This window comes from Rissa tridactyla, chromosome 2 (assembly GCF_028500815.1).
Source record: "Rissa tridactyla isolate bRisTri1 chromosome 2, bRisTri1.patW.cur.20221130, whole genome shotgun sequence".
NCBI classification, from domain to species: Eukaryota; Metazoa; Chordata; class Aves; order Charadriiformes; family Laridae; genus Rissa; species Rissa tridactyla.
In genome coordinates this window covers 27,504,557-27,528,243 of record NC_071467.1, presented here as the reverse complement: position 1 = coordinate 27,528,243, position 23,687 = coordinate 27,504,557, and the positions used below count along the sequence as shown (strand labels likewise).

Genomic DNA, 23,687 nt, shown 5'->3' with positions numbered 1-23,687 from the left:
GGGGATAAATCAATTTGCAGCAGCTGTGGACAACCATTTAAGTCTGGGGCCTGAACAGATTAATTAGGGGAAGCGATGTTAAAAGTTAAAGGGGTCAGCGTTACATTAAGCACACGAGTATTTGCTGGAGCAAACGCTTGGCTGTACATACCGAGACTCAGAAGAGAGCCTTTGAGTTAGTCAGGGCTATGCCCTATGGCCAAACGTTTGGCACTTGCCGCGTTCCCGGGGACAGCACGGCCGCTCCCGCAGGCTGCTCTTAAGAGGTATAGACCCATCTTTGCCCAGCCCCTGCTATGCCATGCCTGTCCCCGGCGTCCTGCTCTGCCTGCCAAGGCGAACCTGCAGCTGAGCACAAGGCGAGCGCACCTCGGAGACGGACTGCGGGTTGGCGATGGAAAAGTCGTCAGCAGGTTTTGTCGGGAAGATTTTTCTCCCGCCGGCTGATCAGAGCGATCCGCAGGCAGGAGCTGCCGGGTGCGGGGCGGCACCGCAAGAAGCAGGCAGGTCCTTTCCCTGCCACGATTTTAAGGCATGGCGGAGGGAGGTGACCGGCAGAGCCTGCTGCGGATCGGGAGACCCCAGGGCTGCTCTACCAGGGGGACCCGAGCGGCTCGGAGGCGGCTCTTCCCCTCGGGAAGCGGAGCCGGCGGGGCAGGGCCGTCCCGCCGCGCCGGACTCCGGGATGCGACTTGCGGGGGGGGGGGGGGGGGGGGCTGCCTCCGCGCGTCTTACCTTCGCCCTCCCGCCTTTAAACTTCTCAATGAACCGAGGGAAGTAACATTTTTCGCTCCCGCTTGGAGCGAGAGCGATTCGAGGGCTGCGTCCGATTAGTTACTTTCAGTTTCTCTCCAACATTTAGGAGAGCAGAGCACAGTGACAACACACATAATTTCTCCATAAATTAACGTTTAACGGAGTCGCGGGTGCCCCTGCTAGAGTGGCAAATCCCTCCCTACCCTAAACCAAATTTTAGCCCAATCTCGCAACTTTGGCACTAACAAAAGGACTCGAACTCGCCAAAAGTCAAAGGCTCGTGTAAACGGGCAGCGTGTGGACTTCACCCTTCCGATCTCCCTTATCGATGGTGTGCTACGAATTTATGGAATCAACCCATTCGGCTCAGCCAGGCGAGGTGACACAATTGCATTGTATTGCAGTTTTGGAAATGCACTCCCAAACGTTGCCCTATCGTTTTAGGAAACGAGATACTTGCAGGCTCGCGGTGCAGCTAAAGACGGGGTGCACCGCCTGAAATATTTCTTACAAAATAGCCTGAAGTGATGTTGCCAATGCTACATAATCCCATGATTGTAATGGAACAAACAAGCAAACAAAAAAAAAAAAAATCCCACCAGAAATATTTCAGACACTCCGACTCACATTGGCTAGCTGTGATCTGGAAAGAGGGGAGGCGGGCGGGGGGGGGGAAAGGCAAGTCCTAAATCGAGACAGAAACCCTACGCTGTGAAAGAATATGTGCTCGAGAGGGTTATTTTCTAAGAAAAAACCTGGGTGGGTTTGGTTTCTGGGCTCTTGAGAAATATTTGGGGTGAGAGTTTGCGAGCCGGGGACAGCGGGTGTAAGAGCTGCATGCAGTGCTAACCTTGCCCGGGCACGGCGGCTGCCCCGGTCCGCCTGGGTTAGTTCCAGCCACGGGAGCCCCTCAGAGCCAGGAGAAGCCTTACGGGAAAGGGAAAAAGGGGCTCGGGCTCCCCCCCGCCCCGGCGCGCCCTGCCCTTCCCGCGCCCCGTACTCACACTGCAAAGGACCGGAGATTCCCACCATTCGCCACGGGCTGCGAGCTGCAAATAAAAGTTCCCGTCCTGCTCGGGGGAGAGCCGGCAGCCCAGGCTGCTGGAGGGGCGAGGGGGTGGGAAAGGGGAGAGCAGCGCAGCGCGGCTTCCCTTCCCAGTCCAGATGATCCACGTCCACAAAAGTCAAAACGAGCTGAGGAGAAACTCCAGCTGCTCTTCCCCCCCCACCCCCCCTCCCCTCGCTCTCTCTCCCTCTCTCTTTTTTTTTTTAAAGGAGGATCAGCTCGAGAGAGGCGACTGGTTCCACGGGAAAGGGACAAGAACCAAAAATAAAGTCTCCAAGTCGAGATAGTTAATGCCCAAGGTCCTTCTCCTCCTCCTCGCTGCCGCAGACAGACGTGATGTGGAGCGCAGGGAGCGGCCGCTGTCAGTGGCGGGGTCTCTGCCTGTCCCCGGGCAGCCGAGGCATCGCTCTGCCCCCGGCCGAGCCGCGCCGAGCCGAGCCGAGCCGAGAACCGCCCGCCCGAGGCTGCGCCGAGCTCCGCGCAGCTCTCCGCGCCTCTCGCCGCGCCGCTCCGCCCGGCTCCCCCGCTAACAGGCACCTCGCAAGGCAGGCAGCATACTGCCAGCAGCCGGCCCGGCCCCGCTACCCAGGTGCAGGGGGGGAGGGCTTAAAGCAGTGGGAGGTGATAGAGGTAGGAGACATCTGTGTCGTGAGGAGGTTAGTGGGGGTCAAGTATATGTTAACAATAGGCGAGCGCGGTCCCTCTCGGGCAGCCTGCCTACTCTTTCTTTCTTTCGCTGGCTTTTACTGGGTGGACATCTAACTTGCTCCCTAATGATGCCTCCCCGGCTTTAAGAGTCCAGACTGCCCTGCAGTAACCCAAGACAAACACTTTCTCTAGCCATCTGGAGAGCTCCTGGCTGCTCTGCCTGTGTCTCATCACTGTGTGAAGAGACAGCAGTGCTAGAAATCAAGCCACTCTCAGATCTACTCTCTAATCCCCTTCTGTTAGCTGATTTCCAGTCAGACTGTTTGCTTTTGCATTAGATAATAGCCTTAGAGAAAACAATTATCATTTTCTTTTTCCCTTTGTTTTTCCCCCTCTTTCTAAAGTACAGTATCGAGGAAGGCCTCCCTCTCTTTTTTCTTTTTTTTTTCTTTTTTTTTTTAAAGAAATTTATAGTCTTTCATGGCTTGCAGAACCCAGATGCAATTTCACACTTTCCTGGAAGGGGATTCTGGATTCTTCGGAAAGCAGCGACACGATCGCAACTGCAGTGAAAATTAATTACTATCATCTACAATTAATAGAAGCATGCCACCGTTTGACTTCGTGTTTCATTACATAATCATTTCGGTAGGCATCCATATATTTTCCGATTCATCAGTTATTCCCATCTAGGTTTTGCAGAGAATATTATTGTTAGTCACACAACCTACAGCAAACCAGTACTTCTGCTGTCATGTTGATACTATATAAAGAAGGCATCTCCCAAAAAAAAAAAATGAAAAAACCAAACCACATGAACTTCATACATTGAGTAAAAAAAGAGCGTGGGTTTTTCAGGTTGCAGATAATGGATTGGAACTGTCAGAACTGCCTGGACATTTAGCTTCATTTTTTTTCAAATGTCAGGTGTTAACTAAAGGAGCGAGCATTGCATAGAACTTCCGATCAAACTGCATTCTTTATTCCTGTATGTACACGTGCGCGTGCACACACACACTATAGGCCTGATCTTGCAAATTTACAAATGCCTAATTTTAAGCACATAAATAGACCTATTGAATGCAAAGTAACCTTAGGTGTGTTTACGATAAGCACATACACATTTCCAGAATGGGAGGGAAGGATTTATATGTATATTTATAAGCATATTTATAGCAATATTTATCTGCCTCTGTGGCTGGCTTTGAAAATCTGGTTGATTTTGAAAATATGATAAAAATACTTTTTATGATCTGGATAAATCTACCTTTTCTGCAGATATTTAGGGCCATGGAGCTTTAATGAACAGGTTGGCATATACTAAGACGGGGTCAAATTTACCTTGCAGTATATTCAGCTCAACAGAGCATAAATCAAGACATGTTTTGGTCTACTGTGATTTCAATTTACAGAGATGGTGAGAAGCAAGTCTGGCATTGATTTCTAATTTAAAAGCTATCTGTTTTACAGAGGTCTATTTCAAGGCCAAAATTATGGGAAAACCCTTAAAAAGGTATTTTCAAATATTTTAAAATAATCTAAAAGGCTTCCTTTGTGTATAGCAGATCTAGAAACTTTACTTGAGCCTGAAAATCTTTGTGGCGTGATACTTTCGTCCCAATTGTTGTATGCGTAAGCTGAAAAATAAGTAAGAGATTCGCCAATGGTCCCAGAGCATGTTTTGCTTAAGTGTCAGGGACTGAACACCGAGTCCTAATCCTCAGTTTACAGCTTTAAAAAAAAACCCACAGCACTTCCTTTTTGGCATCTACCTTCACTCTAAAAGATTAATCGACTTTCTAGGTGTTATCTTCTGAAATAGGGAAGGAACGTCAGCTAAGATTTAGAAACTCTGGAAACTCTAGTCTGAGCTATTAGCAATTAAATATCCACTTACAAATTGATTAAGTTTACAGACTTCTGTCTTCTCTTTCCATAATGAGAAAAATACAGAAATCACCTATTAAACCGCCGGCCTTGGCTCGTATTGCACAGCGTTTCCCACTGCTCCCAGTAAGGACAAAGCCTACCCAGATAGCGAAGCGTAGTAGAGCGCGATAAATACTGACTCCTTCATGGCAACTATAGTTTTCTCAGACACGCTGGGAGAATAAATTGTCACAATTCCTAAATAATAAAAGATTGTAACCATCAAGTATTATCGTTATATTGCCAAGCTGATGATTGAAGCTTGGCTTATTGTGAACTTCTCATATCCGTACCTTTTTCTTTTCTCTATTTATTTCCTGGAGAAAGTAGATATGTTTTAGTGAAAAAGGAAAAATAAACACGCTCTTTGAAAGATGAATTCATGTTTCAGGAAGAAAAAAAAATGCAGCCTCACAGAAGACCTCACAAATACTTGGTAACTTTACACCCTGCAGATTTTTTCTGCAGACTGTAGCTGCCATGTCTGATTTGACATATGAAGGATTTACACTGTGTATCACTGTGTGACATTGTGTGAGAGAAAGGCTGGTAAAAGTATAGTTGCACATGGAAGTCAGAAATATCCTGCTAGGCTGTCCAAATCTGACTATATTTTGATTGTACAGAGACCAATCAAGTGTTCAGAGCTGAAACATGGCTTACTCTTTACTGCGAATAATTATATTGTGGGCAGTCATCTGCACTGAAATTCTTGGAAGAGAACTTATATATCAACTCACCTCATGGCTGTTTAAAAATAGAGACAAGTATGTCCCTCCTAATTGTCACTGCCTTGCAGCTCAGAGTGTTACACATTGTCACTTGTCCCCATCCAGAGCTTAGACAATCTCCTCAAACACTTTTCCACTCAAACTGTGCAGACTTTAAGTCCGTGCTTGTTTTTTTTCTTTCAGCCACGTCTGTCGATTAAAGTGTCTCCCACTTCTGAAAGGCTCGGTTTCACCCTCTGTGAAGCACGCAAGAACCTCGCTATTCCCTTCCATCGGAGCTGGATCGGGCCCTGGCATATGGACGGGGGCTGTACGTAGTTGCTACAGCACTCATTTGACAAGCACTCATTTGGATGGAGGGGCGCAGTAAATGTTCATATACAACTAAATAGTCAGGTAGAACGCTAAGCTGGATCCTTGATAGCTTTAACTTGTGAACCTTTCCCTTAACCATGTTTTTCCAATTTTCCCGCTAATTTACAAGTGCATTTTACATGTTACCGTAGGCCACACTTCGTTTTCATGTCAGCCTGTTGGCGCACCTTTTGTAGGTGGTGCCGTCCAGAGGCTGCTGCAGGATTCACCTTAATAGTGCATATACTTTCTTTGGGAAAACCTTCCCAGTTTAGCTGGAGTACGGGCTGAATCCAGCCTTGACCGCTGCACAGAAAAGCGGCAAAGGCATAAAAAGTCCCGTGGCGCAGAAATGCTGTCCCCTTCCTTGGCGGCTTGGCGAGGGCGTGGGGCAGGTGACCGCTCAGTCGCTGGATGCGCTTTGCAGCTTCACACAGGGGGGAAACAGGCGCCCAGACTCGCGCTTGATAACGGGAGCTGCAAACGTGCAGCAGCAGGATAGATCCCCATCCTTTAGTATGCAAAGCATGTCCACTAGGTGATGTACATGCTGCAAGAGCTGACATATTACCTGCTTCTCTCTCTGCTCATACTATTGTTTATCCTTTGCTTTTGGTAGTGAGGAAAACATGTTAAGGTCCTTCCAAATTAAAAAAGAGAAGCTATCCGCTTGCAGGAGTTTACAGGCTCCACTGCTGTACGCTTTGACATCTTCTCCTTGTCTAATGTGACAGATTTTAACCCTGCTTCATGTATATTTATTTGGGGTGTTCCCTAATTAAATTATACGCTAAGGACATGTTTTTGCATTCTTGTTTGTCTTTTGGCATTGTCAGGACTCCTAAAACCTCATTAAGGTTGCAGCAATCTGAAGCACTTTGCAGAAGAATATATGCACAGTGACAGAAAAAGGGGAGCTGGGTTATTTTGGAAAAGATCACATAAACAAAATCTATATATTGACAGTCATTTGTGAGAATGCCAGCTTTGTCACTCATTTTCGGTGAAATATGGTTTCTTATTAAAAAACTAAATCTTTTCAAGAGTAAAGATTCTACGGGTTAAATAAAGCAATACACCAAGCAAAAAGAGGGAGAAAAAAATGCTTTGAAAAGTTTCTTTTTCACAGAAGCAAAAAGCTTAACTTGTTTTAGTCCATTGTCTACATGTTGTTTATGCAAAGAAATATGTATTGAATATTTATTAAATGAATAGTTAACGTTAAATGTATTTTAACATAGAAAATATTTAAGTGCTGAGATTATTTTTTTTTGCCTGTGCTGAAACCAAAAGAATAGATTACGCGGGAATAGTACAGGCTTGGCGCTTCTTCTCTAACAAACGTGAAAACACCAAAATGGAAATAATAAATTTGGTTTCCATCAATGTCAAAGAGCAGGAAACATTTTGCTGTTGAGGTTCCTGGAAGCAATAAGTGCTGTATTAACTGCCACGCAGCGCGCACACACACTCTCACACAGGATACCTCGCCTAACAAGGGGAAACCGTTGCCCTAACACACATGCATACAGTTCCTTAACTTCCCACCTGCTGGGCAGCCACCTGCAATAAACAATAGTGGTCTATTATCAGACAGTAATAAAATAAGCAGCCACAAAACTGTTTACCTAAACACCGCTAGAAGTCCCTCAAAAGCTGAGCTGCGGGCAGGGGAACCCTTGCCTCCGAGGAGAAGGGGGGACCTCTCTTAGGACAACCTCTGAAGGCCAGCACGTTCCCTTTTTAAATATACCCGCTGTTTAACTAGAGACAGCGACCATCTGCAATGCCCTAATGGTGCACAGCTACTATAAAGTAAGGAATCCAAGGTGCATGAGCTGTTCCAGGTTTCCTTTTGTATATACACAGTCCCTCGGTGCTACGTCTCCTAAAAAGTACAGTGACATTTTGTATATGGAAGGCTAACAACATAACTCTCTTATCTTTTTCACTGACATGTTGACAGTACATTATTCCACTTGCACACAGGCTTAAATTGGGAATATAACTGTATTCCCTGCTGGCTGCAACTAACCAATATACTGACCCTGCTGCCGTATCGAAAATCTGGCTCATTCAGATTTCATAAAGAGAGGTGTAGTCCTCTTTTGCTATATCAGATCTCCATGTCTCCAGCTGTAAATAAAAACAAATTGGTGTAGCTGGGAACTCTATTAATATCATGACCTCAGTATGATGTAACTGAAACCACATTTTCCACCACCACCCCCAGCCACTGTTTATATTTGCATCAAACTAAGTTAAACAAAGGTAGGTTTTAAAGCCTCTGTCTGCGGGGGAAAAAAAAGTCTGTTCTCGAAGGCAGTTTTTATTGTAGGGATTGCTTCAAAATGCACGTGTCTATAACCTGGCAAACTCCTTCACAGATCTCCATAGATCCTCTAGAAGCCACTTAGAGATTTTGGTATTCCAGTTTCCTTTACATTGTATTTACCATTGTGTATATACTTGTATGTTTTGACTGTTCCTATGCAAGTCAAAATGAAGTTTAGACTTTGCCTTGCTCAGGTGTAATCCTTCCATGACTATTCTAGAATTCACAAGACAACAATTTAAACATCAGGTTTTAACTAGGGTGTAGTGCACAGCTTAAACTGGGAAAAACACACATTAACATAAAGTAGATATTTTATTAAAAAAAAAATCAAACAAGTATCATGGCAAACAAAAATTATATTTCAAAGTTTCAGACTGCTGCGGAAAAAACTCAGCTAGATAATTGAGTCTGACACTACCTTACTTGTTGGACTCTATTTAAAGCCTGGTTTATTTTTAGAAAGAAACCGATGAAATCTAGTTTGCTCAGGAATAGTTATTTGCAGACCAACAGCAACTTAAAATGTTGTCTCGTACGCACATCATTACAGGGAAGATGCTTTGATGCTTCAGTCACTTATTATTTCTCCTCTCAGGCAAATAGGAAAACTAGAAGTAATGAAAAAATGATGTCTTATAGAAGACAGAAGTATTTTTTTCCCCCTGTCCCTGGCAAAAGCTTTCTTTTTAAAAACTTTTAAAGACTGAAGTTAAGAGGACATAGGAAGTAAATAAACCATAATACAGAAATATTGAGAAAGAGCAAGGCACAGTGTGAGAGATGCTATTTATAGAACAACAAGGAAATAAACATAACACTTTTAACACTACACAGTGCAATGTAAAAAAAAATAATGTTTTAAAGGGAAAGTAACAATGAGGATGCCTAAGAAAACTCACATGTTAGATGGTTAAATAAATAAAGAGCTAAATTCAGCCACCTTTGGTTGAACTGAGTAGCAACCAATTCTGGTGTGTTCTCCGTCAGTTCGTTGGAACTTTTCTTGAAATTAGGTGCTGCAGCATGTGTCAAAATCTCATCCCAAGTGCCATAATAATTTATTGCCTGTCTGCAGAAAGAACCCGATTCTGTCTCACTGAAATAACTGACGTGTTTGGCCACTGATTTCCTAGGAAAGGAGCCGAACTAGAACACTCACAGACCTTATTACTAAAAATACTCTCCTTTTCAAACAATGCACTTTTAGCTCAAACTTCTTTCCTTCTTAGACCATTACTTGCCTTTTAACTATGGGCAAAAAAAGTAAACATAATGTATTTGATAGTTATGTCCTATATAACAGAAGCCAAGTAAGTCAAATTTAGAAGGTGTTTTAAAAAATTTCAAAAGTAGAAGCTATCTTTAGTCTGCAAGACCTAAGCATGTTAAAATATATAAAGGATTAATTTCCCTGTTTTGACTCATGTTTTTTCACTGCCAGCAGTGACACAACTTATAAAATGCATCTCAAAATCATCCAAGAGACCCAAGATGATGTGACTTGTGTGCTGCTCCCATCACCTACGGGACATGGTGCTGCGCAAGGTCCAGCTTACAGCAGCCCCAGCCACTTGGCAAGCAGCTTAACGAACTGGAAAACAAGCTTTTCGGAAGGTCCTTTGTCAGAAACGGACCGTTTCTGATTAAATATCTGCATTTCTGGTATCACTCTGGTATCTGTGAATTTGGGGAAGGGTATTGATATCTGCGTTTTCAGACCCGCTTAAGTTGGGGCTGGCGCTTGGTCTCATAACCGTGAGATCTCCCCTGCGTCAGCAGCTGAAGGAAGAACTTACAGTCAGTCCTGCCCTTCGGCTCTGACATGGCAAATCTGCAAGGAAAATTTAAAAAAAAGGTTCAGATTTTAAATTAGAGTTGATGAATCATTTGTATTTGTCTATTTGGTGATATAGCATGAGCTTCTATTTTGTCCGTTTAAATTTTTGTTATTTTATATAATGAGAATGTTTTTATACTGACTGGATTACCATGAGAAGGTGAATACCTTGGTGGTTATTTACAGAAGTATTTCCTTCTTCTCACAGTGAGTAATTATTCAAGCTTTATTTAATAAAAACAAGCAATATGTAGAATCATAGAATCATAGAATATTCGGGTTGGAAGGGACCTTTAAAGGCCACCTAGTCCAACCCCCCCTGCAATGAGCAGGGACATCTTCAACTAGATATCTGATGTTGCTTTTCCTATTTCTATTCTTAACCATTTTTGTGGGGAAACTTCCCAGTCTTGCTTGTTTATCTTCTCATACAGTTTTGAGGAAATAATATACATCTCCCCTTGTCCTCCCTTCGCCTTTCTCAATCCATAAACAATCTCCTAGTGAAATTTGCTACATGGCAACAAATTGCAGATCCTGATGAATCTCAGGCTTCAGTGATTTCTAGATGAAGTCAGTCTCTCTGTTTTCTGGGACTTCTGTGAAATTGATTCCTTCAGATTTCCAATTTCAAAGCTGGAGATTTCTGTTTATTAAATTTAGCATTCTTCAACAAAATTATCTCCTTATTGGGATCACTGTCACTCACTCAGCATTTCGGAGGCCAGTAACAGCCAATGAAAAAAGCTGAGAGAGTCTAATATACTTTCTCATTCAGCTATATCAGAACAAGGTTTCCTAATTTAAGTTTGCATAAGCTTTGGGATCCACTCCAATCACTAAAGAAGAATGTCTGAGGATTCTTAGAGTTAGCATCACTCCATCTGAAGCATCTTTAACTAGAGCCATTTAAGAGAAAAGATTTTAATCAGGCTGGATGTGATGTGTTGGGGGTTATTCCATATCACAAAAGGTATTCAATTAGGTCTTAGAGGCATTGTATCTCCATGGAGTATCTAGCTCATATATATATATATATTTATATATATGTATAAAATATATATATATTAAACTTTTCTGTGTTCTACTTACTTGTGGAATGAGTGGGAAGTGGGATAGTCCCACATCTTAAAAAAAATAAGAAAAAAGGAAAAAAAGAGGAGAAACCCCAACCATCCAACCAACCAACCAACCAGACTTTTTTCTCCTTCAGACAGTGCTTTTGCTATTCTTTCCCAAAGTCTCCTGGGTAATGTGTGTGTGAGAGTTCTCTGAATTCTTTCTTTCTGGATATCATGAGATTCATTATTTTACCCAATGCTTTTGGAGCTACTTACTTGGAACTATTATACCAATATTCTGGGCCACTGCCCTGCATTTGTGTCAATATCAGTGTCCCTAATAGATCTTTTGCAATAACTTCACTTCTAATAGGGAAATTACAATTCTTAGAAAAAAGATGTAGGAACCCGGAACAGTCGTTAATTCTAGGCAACTAGTCTCAGGCTTCAGAGGTCTCTCTGCCTACAGAAGCCATGGATGGTCAGTGAGAAATGCCTGAGCAAGCAGGGTTGCATCGCTGCAAATGCATGGAGCACTGGTGCATGAGCTGTATATGATTAGTTTAACCCATCTGGTTTCTGAAGTGATGCCAGTGTGTCAAAAGGACAGCAACTTACACTTTGGCCTTGATGACCGCTTCTGCTGACAAGAGTAATTGCTCTAAGTTTCCAGATGAAATTAATGTGAGCGTATTTTGCAGTAGGGCAATATGTCTGTATTTCAAATGCATGAATGATCTCTACAGTCTAAACCGTACCTTATTAATAACATGGGTATCATGGGGCTGTCATTAGACATTATCAAGACCAAGAACACACTGTATCATTCTTTTGTGTGCCCATATGGTTGCCCAATATTCTCTCTCCATTGGATTGTGCTTGGTTTTGGCATTTGAAAGCTATCTGGAACAATAAGCTACAGGTTTCCAATCATGTCCATGTAATTGGAGTAGCACCATACCAAGACCATAGCTGCTGGCATCTGCTGAAACAGCTGTAGACTTAGAAACATCATAAAATGCCAGAACCGGGGATGTAGTCAATAAAGTCTTTAAACTCTCAAAAGCACACTCTTGTTCTTTATCTTATTTATTTTCTAAGCAGTTTATAAAAAAGATTGGCCTTTTTAATGAGAGGTTAAGTATGAATTTGCTTCAAATTTTATCATGCTGATGAACCATACTAGTTCTGATACATTTTTATATGGTGGTATTTCAAATATAGTCTTGATTTTTTTGTCTGCCTCCATTTTACTTTATGTCCATCACATATCCTGACTGCCATAGCCTGTACTTTCCTGTTTAATTTTAGTCCAGCAGCTTCAAACACCTTCAGGACTTGTGTTAACCCTAATGTTGCAATGTTTCACAAGCTCACAATAACCTACAATTATAATTATATACTCCCTGTAGGGCTTACAGGAACTCCTTTGGAATCATTCTGAGCTATCTGTGATGCCAAACTGATGATCAAAGCAGTATTTCTGAATGATGTCATCATTTCAGCATTGTCATGGTGAAGCAGACCTAGTTTGAGCCTCTACCTGCATTTTGCAAGGATATTGGCTTATTGGTTGGTTGTGAATTATATCTTCCAGCTGACAAGAACAGACGAAGAAAAGACCTCTTAAGTCTACTTGTGTGGTATTTTCACCACAACAGATACCAAAGAAGCAAGCCAAGCATCAGTTCAGTTCCGAGTTCTAATCTGTAGCTCTCTACCATCCTACAAAGATTTCTGTTACACTGTGGAAAATACAACTTTAGGCAGTACTTGGCATGAGAGAAACATATACCACTTCAATTGTATTAAACCACTTTTTCCTGATTTGGCAGATTTCACCAAACCAGCCTTACCTCCTCTGTGCACTGTGCAAAACCTATTTGAAAGATTTACCTGTAGTGACATTAGGGGGAAAAAAGTCACCAGAATAGGATTGTTGCCTTAATAACCAAAGCAGATGTTGATTCAGTGTGTGACATGTCCCTGTCCAGCTGAGCTTTTGACCCTGGAGTTCTTGAGTGTAGTCCTAGACTTCTAGACTTATTAAACAAAACAAAACAAAAAAAATCAAACACAAAAAAAAGCAAAGAGAGAGGATTTATTTTCCATTGTTCTTAATGAAGACATCAGGAATTCCTTTCAGATTGCTTCCATATTTCTCCTGGGCTACACTGTAAATGATTTCAAATCGCTCCTGTCCCAGACCTGTCTCACCTTTCTGCTGCTTAAAGCCAAAGAGACCAGCTGAAACTCCCAGGACCAGCCTGATCCCTCATCGCCAAAGCAAAATGGAAATTACAGGCACCGTCCTTGAGTAAGTCAGGACAAGGAAACGAAAACTGGGCTTGGCGGTATCAGCTTCTTTACATTTCAGCTGCTTGCGTGTCCTCAATTTCTTCTTACTGGAAGAAATTCCGTACTATTCCACAGTAAAGGTAAAGGACAAAACTGAAAATAAGGTGCCTGTGAGTGTACATTCCTTCTGCACGTCTGGGGATCGGAGCTGTCTCCTTCACCTGTGTGGAGACACGGTCACCCTAGGGTCTCTGGTTTGTATACATTTTGGGTCTGTCCCATTTCCTTGATAAAGGATACTCAAGCTTGCTTTTCGTTCTCTCTCTTTCTTTCCTTCTTTCTTTCTGTCTTTCTTTCTCTCTCTCTTTCTCTCTTTCTCTCTTTCTTTCTCTCTCTCTTTCTCTTTCTCTCTCTCTTTCTCTCTTTCTCTTTCTTTCTCTTTCTCTCTTTCTTTCTCTCTTTCTCTCTTTCTTTCTCTCTTCCTTTCTTCCTTTCTTCCTTTCTTTCTTTCTTCCTTTCTTCCTTCCTTCCTTCCTTTCTTTCTTCCTTCCTTTCTTCCTTCCTTTCTTTCTCTCTTCCTTCCTTCCTTCCTTTTTTTCTTTCTTTCTTTCTCTCTTTCTTTCTTTCTCCTTCTTTCTCTCTTTCCTTCTTTTTCTTTCTTTCTCTCTTTCCTTCTTTTTCTTTCTTTCTCTCTCTCTTTCTTTTCCTTCCTTCCTTCCTTCCTTCCTTCCTTCCTTCCTTCCTTCCTTCCTTCCTTCCTTCCTTCCTTCCCTCTTTCTCAAAGAAACTTTCATTTTTCATAAGTTCTTATTCCTCTGCCAGTTATCCTACATTTTTTTTTAAATTTACCTTGGCTTTTAACGGTAAGATCTCTGCGAGGCATATTTGTCAGTTCTTTGCAATCCTACATATCAGACCCTCTCTGATGTGTTCATTCTTGTTGGTATCAAAGCCACAAGGCTTTCTGTATTCATTTTGAGTCTATCTAAAGACTTAAATCACATCAGAATGTGCTTATCAAGCATGTTAAGGGCAACATCTTAGCATCACCTGCCTTTAGAAAGACAAATGATTTATAAATATTTTCCGCTTCACTTCACATTGAATAAATTGATGTGCTAACATGTAGATCACCACTCTTTCTGCTAAAGTCTACTTCACCACTCCTCGTGCTAAGCTTTCTGTAGCACTAATTTCACACATGCCATTTGATTATATTCACTGCTGGAAATCCAGACAGCATTACATTTTATTAAATTATTAATTTCTGATATGGTGTCAGAAAACAGTATCAAAAGAGAGAAAAAAGCTACTCTGTTTCACAGATGTAACTTCTAGAGGCCAGTGGCAGTTCTGGGGACAATGTTCAGTGTGTCATGGTGGTTTTTCTTAAAAAAAATAACATCCTATGATTTACAGCTTTTTTTATAATCATAGTCATACTTCTGGCCTTGTAAATTAGGAAATAAAACTTGCTTCCTTGTATTTTCAAGTGTTTCTCCATACTGTCAAGTCATTATATTTCCCCTGAGAATCAGAGTAACAGAGAATACAGGATTTGGGGAAAAAGAAAAAAAAGTATGATCCCTTCCCTCATCTCTCCTGCCAGTCATTGAAGTCATTGGGGTATTCTTATCAGAAATATGAAATCTGCCCTATTTAATATGTCAACACTTTGGTTAGAGCCTGTACCAGATTCTCAGTGTCAAGGTCATGGGGATCTCAGCACAAACCTCTCTGCCAAAAGCCTCACTCTCCTGTATCAGCCAGGGGTGGCCCTGCAGCTCTGCCCCAGCTCTCACAGAAATGTCCTTCCAAGACGCACTCCAGTGCGAATCCACTCCGTGCAGGTTTTCAGCTCTGCTGTCCACAGGCAGGTGGGATGGAGCTCGCTGCCATTGCCACCACTGCTGGTCAGGAGATCCTGCTCCTTTATAAGATTTCCATCTTTACAGGGGCACAAAAAGACCGCTGCCATCTCTGCTGCAGTGATGCTCTTGTTTTTTTCAGGTCTCACTCTACCAATCTTGATAAGACCGAAACGGTGCCCTCACCTCATCTAGCAGTAGTCCTGCTTCCCTGCTGAGACCCGGACTTCAGCATCCAAGCAAAGCCAACTTGCCAGTAGTGGGATTTGCCCTACCCACAGCGCATACCGTGCAGTAGTGCCTGCAGTCTTCCAGATATAGGGTGCAGATAACAACGCAGGATCAGTTGTGTATGTTGAAATATGACCTAGTTACAGAAAAAAAGGCTTCAGAGAAAGTAACATTTAGTAAAAATATGTATAAAAAATACAAGGAAAAGTGTCTGGAGTGGGTCTCCTGGTTCTTCCCAGTAGAGGGAGTAGGGAGTTCCCTCCATTGTTTTCTCTACTTATGGTGTGTAAATATGGGACTTAAAATTACAACGAGAGAGAAGAAAAGCTCTGTCACCTCTTTTATTTCTGCATGTATTAGCTTCCTACACAGGGTGGGTCATTCTTCTAGACTAACTGAATGTCTTTCTCGGGAAACTGGTTTCACTATTTGGATGTTATTATGCAACACTATAGGAGTGGTATCTGTAGCAAAAATACTACAGATCATTTCAAAGGGTACTCACACTATCAAATATACTATTTCAAGTCGCATGCTTTTTTCAACTGCTCAGCAGAATTGGCAAGCATAGTTTCTTTAAAAAGGAATCAAGAATAGATCTGTTTTTGTGGCAACTGTGGTTCTTGGTAGGGAAGAAAATGAGGGGAAATGATTCACAGGCTTTCTGATAAGTACGAAGTGTTTATAATGGTACCGTGTCATAAAGTGCATGGTCACAACGTTTAACACTATCAATATTTTCTCAGATTCTCTAAGGATTTTCACAGTGCTCTGCTCTTACACAGTGCTTTTCACCAGTGCCCCTCCCAAACAGAAGGATCCACTTAGCAGGTGACGCAATGGAGGCACGGCATGGACAAGAGCCACAACACCCAGAATGTCCCCGGCACAGGATCACTCTGGGACCAGTGTGGACCACTCTCAGTCCCAGGCAGGGGCAGCACAGCTGCCTCCCACCCCATCCCCACCCATCAAATGCAGCCTGATGACAGCTCCCACGGGAGAGCCACAGAGGAGGAAACCCGTTCTTCTCTCGGTGATGGACTTTAATAGTCACAAGCCACCAGCTTCTCTTCCCAAGGAAAGAAAATCCCAGCAAAGTTCAATACCTTCTGTAACTCCCAGTAAATCAAAGCCTCCTCTGCAACATGTGTGTGAGTTCATCATTGAGAGGAAAGGGCATCAACACAGAGCCAAGAGCCCAAAGGCATCTCCTCCCTCTAGACTGAGTCTGTCCTAATGTAAAATGATCAAAATCGGGAAACCTCTCCAAACCTCTTCATAAGCTTAGAAACCACAGCATCACAGAAACTGAAATAGTCTCATGCGCTAGGCAAAAATGGTTTCTTTCCAGGGTATTAATCAGTCAGCCTTAAAGAATTTTAAAATAAACCTATTATTAATTTGTACTGTGGTAAATTTTAGAGTAACGCTAATTGCTTAATATTAAAAGCCAAGAAAAGTACAGTGGTTCACATTGCTAGGTTTTGTAATTATTTTTTTTCCCAAGAAAAAAATACTATGGCATCTTCTATTTTTATGAACTTCCTTTTGTGGTTTTTATTAACCTGGGGCACAAAGGTCCACCGTAGAGTTCTCCCTAGCGGACAGTACAAATGCATTTTGAATGTGGTCTGACACAATTGCTGGAGCTTGTTACCATTAGAAGCCCCAGCCCTTTTAACAGTATTCCCTACAAGGGTGCTACCCCAAGCCGTACCAGAGCTCTTTAATACACGTATGACATGGCAGCACTATGTCCTACTACTTTTTTGACTTTTACCCAGGTATTTTGCTCTCAGCAACCCTACACAAGCACAGAATGATAGTCTAGGCCTGACATGCATAACCTACATCCCTTTCTACTTTTCCAGATTAGCTTCCCCTGTTGCGTCTGATCAGATATAAGTTGGCCTTGGAGTATTGATGGTCTCCCTCTAATTTCTCCCGGTTAATTATTTTTTGCATGCTATACAGTCAGTATAGTAATTTGCTAAAAACACATCCCATACAAGCGCTAGCTGCTGCTCTAGTCAGAGTCTGGCAGTTTCAAGAAGGAGGCAGGGAGCATGATAAGGGACTTCACCATTTCAGCTGCTTCAGCAAATGCCTACACTATTTGTGGTAGGAGCTTTTTACTTCTGACATTCTCCAAGCAAGGTCCAGGCCAGTCTAACCTTGGCAGTCGGTGCATAGCCTGTCACCTATTTTGGTGGCACCAAATTTTGTATCACTTTTAATTTGGGCTTCTCTGGCTTTTTCCTCTTGACTGCCTCTGGTTTCTTGATAATGCATCTCTTTCCTTGATGCGTTTTCTTCCCTGCAGTTTCATTTCATGGCACTGTTTTGAAACAGATGCTCTGGCTACTTGCACAGTCACTCCTGCCAGCTTCATGATTCTTCCTTGCTGTTTTTGACTGTAACCCTCAATTTACTAAGGCCTAATTGTAAGAGATAATGGGAAAAAAGACCAAGTAGGCAAAACATAAAATGTAATGTAAGACTTTCAGCATACATTCTCTACAGCATATTTGATTTTTCAGTAATAAGGATTTCTGGTTCCATGCCTTTTTATTTTGGATATAATGAAAACATATTCTTTCTGTAACTTAGTTGAAATAAAATGAGATCTCTGGTAAGACAGAACCTCTGGGAAGAGATTTGGAATATAGACTTTTGTTCCTCATCTGCCCCTTACTAAAGTGTTTTATTTAGTTCTGTAATATCAGCATGGTTGTTTAAATCTAGGTGCATAAATCTCTATTTAGAAAACACAAACAGATTGCTTGCTTTATGTATGAAATTATAAATAACGTCATTTTTTTGTCATTCAGTATTACTTCAGTGAAGACTCTATAGTTAGGATCTCTGAGTACCCAGCTATTAACCAAGTATCTCAGTATGTCATAGGTATCTAATTTTAGGCATCCAGATTTGACATTTTTGATCTTAATGTTATTTTTTAATTCACACGAACATTTCCCATAAACACAACAGAAAAGCAAGTAGTTATCATCTACGGCAATTTTATACCTGAAAAGTCCTTGGATTTCAGCATTTGTGACTCGATATTTTTTTATTATAAGATGCCAGTACATTTGGATGTAAAATGAGATATGGCTTCCTAGAAGCGTAGTGAACTAGCAAGCTTTTAGCAAAAACTGTCCGCTTCATATTTCTTGTTGTGTGAATTCCCTCTGTCTTCTAAGGAGAATAAATTAGCTCTCTAGACGGCATTTCAGTCAGTGATTTCCAGGAAAACAGCCTGCTATGCCAGAGAACATCTTTGCTCAACAGTTTGCACTGGCCGTTGGAATTTATGGTCCCTAATGTTAAAGACTGTTCATTGCATGTAAGACCATTTATTGGTCATAAGGCCATTCAGTGGTCATAAGGCCATTATTTACAGGCCACTGAGCGTGCTTCTGTTGATTTAATATAAAGAAAGTGTACTTAACCTTGATGATTAGAGATAATATTACCGAAAGGCTCAAATGAAGAGATAAAGATGAAACCGTGTATTAATTACCCTGGAATTACCTTTCGTGACAATATTTGTGCCAATACAGCAAAAGCAGAAAAATTAAAGTGAGACAGACTTTCATAGTGGGAACGCCAAAGTTCAAGGCAGGAAGAAGGCACAAAGTGGTTCTATCAGTTTTTAGCTGTTGAGGTCCAAATAGTGATCTGAATACTATCAGGAATGTTTGTTAAGACAAAATGATTGATGTGGTGAAATAAAACCACAGATAGCACTCAAGTTCACATATTATTCAAAAATTCCTACACAAGTATGAATTTTTAGATTATGCTTTCTGATAGGAAGATTCCTGTGAAATAAGAAAATACATATAATTGTGAATGTCATTTGTAACCGTCAGTATGTCAAACTCCAGTAAGTTTCATTAAGACGGGTCAATTTTTCAGCAGGTCTGGAGAGATTTAAGATCATAAGGGTTTGATACTATAAGGTTATGTATCTCTAATAATTCAAGTAAGATGGATAGTTAAGATAAATTGGATGGTTTTGACCTCAAACTAAGAACTTTTTCTTTTTTCCATTGAGTTTTTGATATCATTCAAAGCTGAAACCCATGGCAAAACTCCAGCGTCCTTCTTTGTGTTTTCTTGACCTTGGGTCCACTATATTATTGTGTCATGAGGCAGAGCAGTCTGAATGAGTTAACCCCTCCAGACTCCTAGAACATTTGTTGATGACTGATAGACAAGTTACAAGGAAGAGGATTGCCACCCATCAATGACAAAGGGAAGTTAGAGGAGCCCTTTTTATGGTGACCAATCCCTTGAGCAGGCTATGCTGGATTTAGGAATGCTGTGTCATGGCACAAGAAGTGGTTGAGGGAGGTGGTTGAGTCACCATCCCTAGAGGTATTTAAGAAACATCTAGATTTGGCACTTCAGGGCATGCTCTAGTGGCAGAGATTGTAGGTAGTTTGTTTGTGGGCTGGGTTTTTTTTGGTGTTTTTTGTTGGGTTTTTTTGGTGTGTGTATGGTTGGACTCAATGATCTCAAAGGTCCTTTCCAACCATGAAGATTCTATGATTCTATAATTCTAAGTGACTCCAATGAACGGAAGAATCCAGGCTGGAGAGGACACATCCGTATTCATGGAAAACAAATGAAAAGTTTACTCAAAGATTTGGTGAGTGAAACTAACTGCAGTGTTTTGCTTAACTTTAGTGTGAAACACACATTCCTGTGAGAGAGGACATACCCGATAGTCTCTTGGTGGGTGTGGGTTGCAGAATCAACAGCTGCACCTGAGCCACCCCCAACCACCATGCCCTCACATCTCAGATGGATTGGTCAATGGTAGGTCTACAAGCCAGGCAGAAAAACTGCAAGCAAGCCTGGATGGTGATGAATGCTTAACTCTGAACAGGTCACGGTTTGTCACGTTATTCATGCCATTGCGAATCATTGCAATTTTAAATGGACTATATTTTACTTTGAAATCTTAAACAATAGAAAATGTCAGGTTTGGTTACGTGTTCTCAGATTTGAGGTGGAAATGGCCTTTTATACCCACAGACACACTCTTTTGATAGAGGCCGTAAAACACACACGTACAGCATGAAATATGAAAAAAGGAAAACATAAATGTCACACAATTGTGCTCTGCACTCTTGCTGAAATTTCAGCTTCTCTCAGAACACCCACAGTCAAACATCTAAAGTTTTCTTTGGAGTCTCACAAAGGGTTAAGGCAGCTTGTTTGGCATTAGATATTTGTATAATGAGCTTTTACTGAAGTAATTAAAATTTGTTTATAATTAATACAGATGAATTGGTTTCTGCACAATAATAGTTAGGAGATTAACAAAGGCCACATTTTGGCAACAGGACTACATTCTTTTCCAAGTGCTGTGGGACTTTATCCAATGAATGTCTGTCCAATCCGGCTGATTCTTCAGAGATGCCATATGGCACTGCTATGCATTACAATTTTTTTTCTAAAAGGCAGCCATATGACATAACTGATCTTCAAAACGTTGTCAGAAGGCATTACCTAGGTAGGCTGCGAGCTGCTTTCCAAAAACTTAGCAAGCACAGGGGCTATTAATTATGAGCAAAAGAAATGTGCACACACACGCTGGAAAGTTGGCATCCTTTCCTCTCTAGTCACAGCTGAGCATCTCTTAAACTGCTCAAGCTAGGAAAGTGAAGAGAGTTTTATCTTTTTTTAACTTTACACATCTTCCTCTAAACCATTAATGCAGCAATTTCACAATCAAGTTGTCTCAGAAGTGTCAGCACATCTGACCCCCAGTGCCCATGAATGTCTTATTTTACCAGCAGCATGTGTTCTTATACTAACTCCACTGCTTTCACTAGCACAGTTTCTTAGATCAAGAAATTGTTGCCTTTCCACACCCTCACATATGTCCTCTGAAATCAAGATGATCCACACCATCCTTGAAGCCAGCTATATTATTTGTTTTATATATATATTCGCCTGTTCCTTATTATATCATTTGCCTTCACGGAACGGCAATATGTGTCTCCAATAGGTGGTATGAATGTTGTTACGAATGACACCTGAAGACCTCAATTGTGCTGCTTCTTGCAAAACATGAGCTGTGGTATCACCATGGGTGGTTCATGTTCTTTTCTATTCTCTTTATTAGCCCAATAGGCATAACGAGGAGCGCTTGAAGGAGCTGGGACTGTTTGGTTTGAGGAAGAGGAGGCTGAGGGGAGACCTCATCACTCTCTACCAACTACCTGAAAGGACATTGTAGAGAGGTTGGTGCTGGTCTCTTCTCACAGGTAATTAGCGATAGAACAAGAGGGAATGGGTTCAAGCTGCAGCAGGGTAGGTTTAGGCTGGACATTAGGAAAAAATTCTTCACAGAAAGAGTGGTTAAACACTGGAATAGGCTGCCCAGGGAGGTGGTGGAGTCACCATCCCTGGATGTGTTTAAGACTCGTTTAGATGTGGTGTTAAGGGATATGGTGTAGGGAAGAACTTTGTAGAGTGGAGATGATGGTTGGACTCGATGATCCCAAGGGTCTTTTCCAGCCTAAATGGTTCTATGATTCTATGATTCTATAACCACGCTCATTCTCCTCTGTAAAAGCTCCCAAGAGCTTCATCTCACACTGCTAGGGATCTAGCAGAGTGACTCTCCAAAAGCCTGTCCTGGGGACCTTTGTGGTCCTTCTCAGGTCAGAAAATTTCTACAAAACTGGGAACATGCTATGGGTTTGTCTCCAGCGTGACTCTATTGTGGCACCAATTTTCAAATAGCTCTTCCAATCTGCTTTCCCATGTAGACAACCTTTTTGTCTAAAGAGGAAATCATTTTTCATGCATTTACTTAGGGGTTGGAATAGCATATAGGCCTCTCTCGTCCATGTGTGCAGTCCCCCTCTTCCTGATCATTAAGGCGATGGGGCATGTCTGCACTTAGATTTGCTATGTGCTTTTTTGATATTTCCTAAAAAATGTGAAATGATCTGTAGCAAATACTGACTGATACACGCTGTATCGCTGTTGTCCGCACTGCCGTATGACTTCTGTTTAGGATGGTGATATTTTAGTGGAAATACTCTGAATTCCAATTATAGATCCCATAGTACATTCCTCGGCTGATGTGCAGTAGTTCGTCTTACTTTCCACTGTAGGAATCAAATAGCAGATAGCAACATTTGGAGTCAAATTATTATTGTTGTTTTTCTCTCATACTGTTCTTCTGTATTGTCTAGTTGTGTGGACTAGTATGTTACTCTTCCGGTGATTAGCAAAAATAGGCTTCTGCAAGGATATCAAAAAGTCATAAAGGGGATTGCAGAGCTCAGGCATGATCTCAAAAAGTGGAAGCTAACGTCAAAAATCCTCCACACAGAACTTGTTTTGAGGTGGCTTTGTACTTCGCACATCGGTCAATGGCAAAGGATTGCTGTGAATGGCATTGCACACCTGGTGATGGAAGCACTGAGTGCTGAAGCATGCTTTTCTAACAGGTTCCTAGAGGAGTGGATGTCTCATGAAAAATATCTGCATTGCTACAGCTATTCTGAGAGCTCATAGCTCAGTATGTAGGTAAGGAGTTCAATGCTGGTAGAACTGCTTGCGACACTGGTGTGAAGGATTTAGCAAGACTAAAATGCTGAATCAAAAGACGGGGTACCACTTAGAAGTCTTTTAATAATGTTTCATGAATTGGTTTCCTAAAATGTTCAGTGGCAATGCATGAGATATCCGTGCTCTCCTTTTGGTCCTCACACTGTACTTATGAATTCATAAGTGGAAAGAGTTTCTTCTTCATCGTGTTTGAAAGCCAGGCTAATGACTGCTTGGAGACCTCAGCCATATTGATGGGTACCGGTCTGAAGTTCATCACTTTTAATTTATTGGACATTTTCTGCAATGAGAAATAGAAATTTTGTTCCCCATGCTATTCACTCAGCCCTCGTGGGAGATGCGGCTTCCCTAGAGAAGATTTTCCTGATCACCTCAATGGGACAACAAATCCATTTCACACACTCTGAATATCTGCAGAAGAATGTAACACGCATTTAGGGGACCGGTGGGAAAAGGCTGACTTTTAACCTTGAATTTACTAGTCTGAGAGTAGATGCCTGCTCGAGCCAGTTGCTGCTTAGAAACCTGGAGTCAGGCGTTCACCAGGCTTCGGGTTGGAAGCTGGTGACATCTGTGAGCAGTATGTGTTTTAATGTTTGTCTCATGATTGCAGCACATTACAATAATGTGTAATTGCTGTGATGCATGCACCTATTAATGCTTCTTATGTGGATTTTAGTGCGATGTAACATATGTGAGCATTGGAAGAGTGCATGTTTGGACTTCAATGTCGTGCTCGCTAAGGTGCAGTGAAAGCTCTGGGGTTAATAAAAAGGTTCATGAATAAGACCAGAGTAGGTGATCATTATTTATTGGCCAATGAACATTCAATAAATAATGAATACGCACATTTCTAACTTCGTCAGCAATTAAAAAAAGTATCAAACAGACACAATAATTTTGAAAGTTATGAAGTATAAAAAGAACAGAAGAGTTTTGCTATTAAAGTTGTGAACATGCGT

At 41.7% G+C, this 23,687-nt stretch overlaps 1 protein-coding gene and 1 long non-coding RNA gene across 14 annotated transcripts in view; one reads left to right on the top strand and one right to left on the bottom strand.

The window, feature by feature from the left end:
* The window catches only part of RUNX1T1 (RUNX1 partner transcriptional co-repressor 1), a 117,914-nt gene extending 115,688 nt beyond the window's left edge, over nucleotides 1–2,226 (bottom strand). For 7 of the 13 annotated variants that reach the window (XM_054190174.1, XM_054190188.1, XM_054190176.1 and 4 more), the window contains exon 1: nucleotides 1,761–2,226. Coding sequence is in view for 1 of the 13 variants with exons in the window: in XM_054190183.1 (XP_054046158.1) it covers nucleotides 1,761–1,788 (28 nt within the window). In the remaining 12 variants the exon portion in view is untranslated. Of the gene's footprint in view, nucleotides 1–151; nucleotides 323–369; nucleotides 671–735; nucleotides 1,698–1,760 lie in introns of those variants that run through there. The other 6 variants (XM_054190175.1, XM_054190178.1, XM_054190191.1 and 3 more) reach the window with 3 other exon arrangements.
* LOC128904971 (uncharacterized) lies at nucleotides 2,226–6,550 on the top strand. Its single transcript, XR_008464715.1, has 3 exons — nucleotides 2,226–2,411; nucleotides 2,962–3,118; nucleotides 5,314–6,550. It is a non-coding gene; the product is annotated as an uncharacterized LOC128904971 (long non-coding RNA).
* The last annotated feature ends 17,137 nt before the right edge of the window (nucleotides 6,551–23,687 follow it).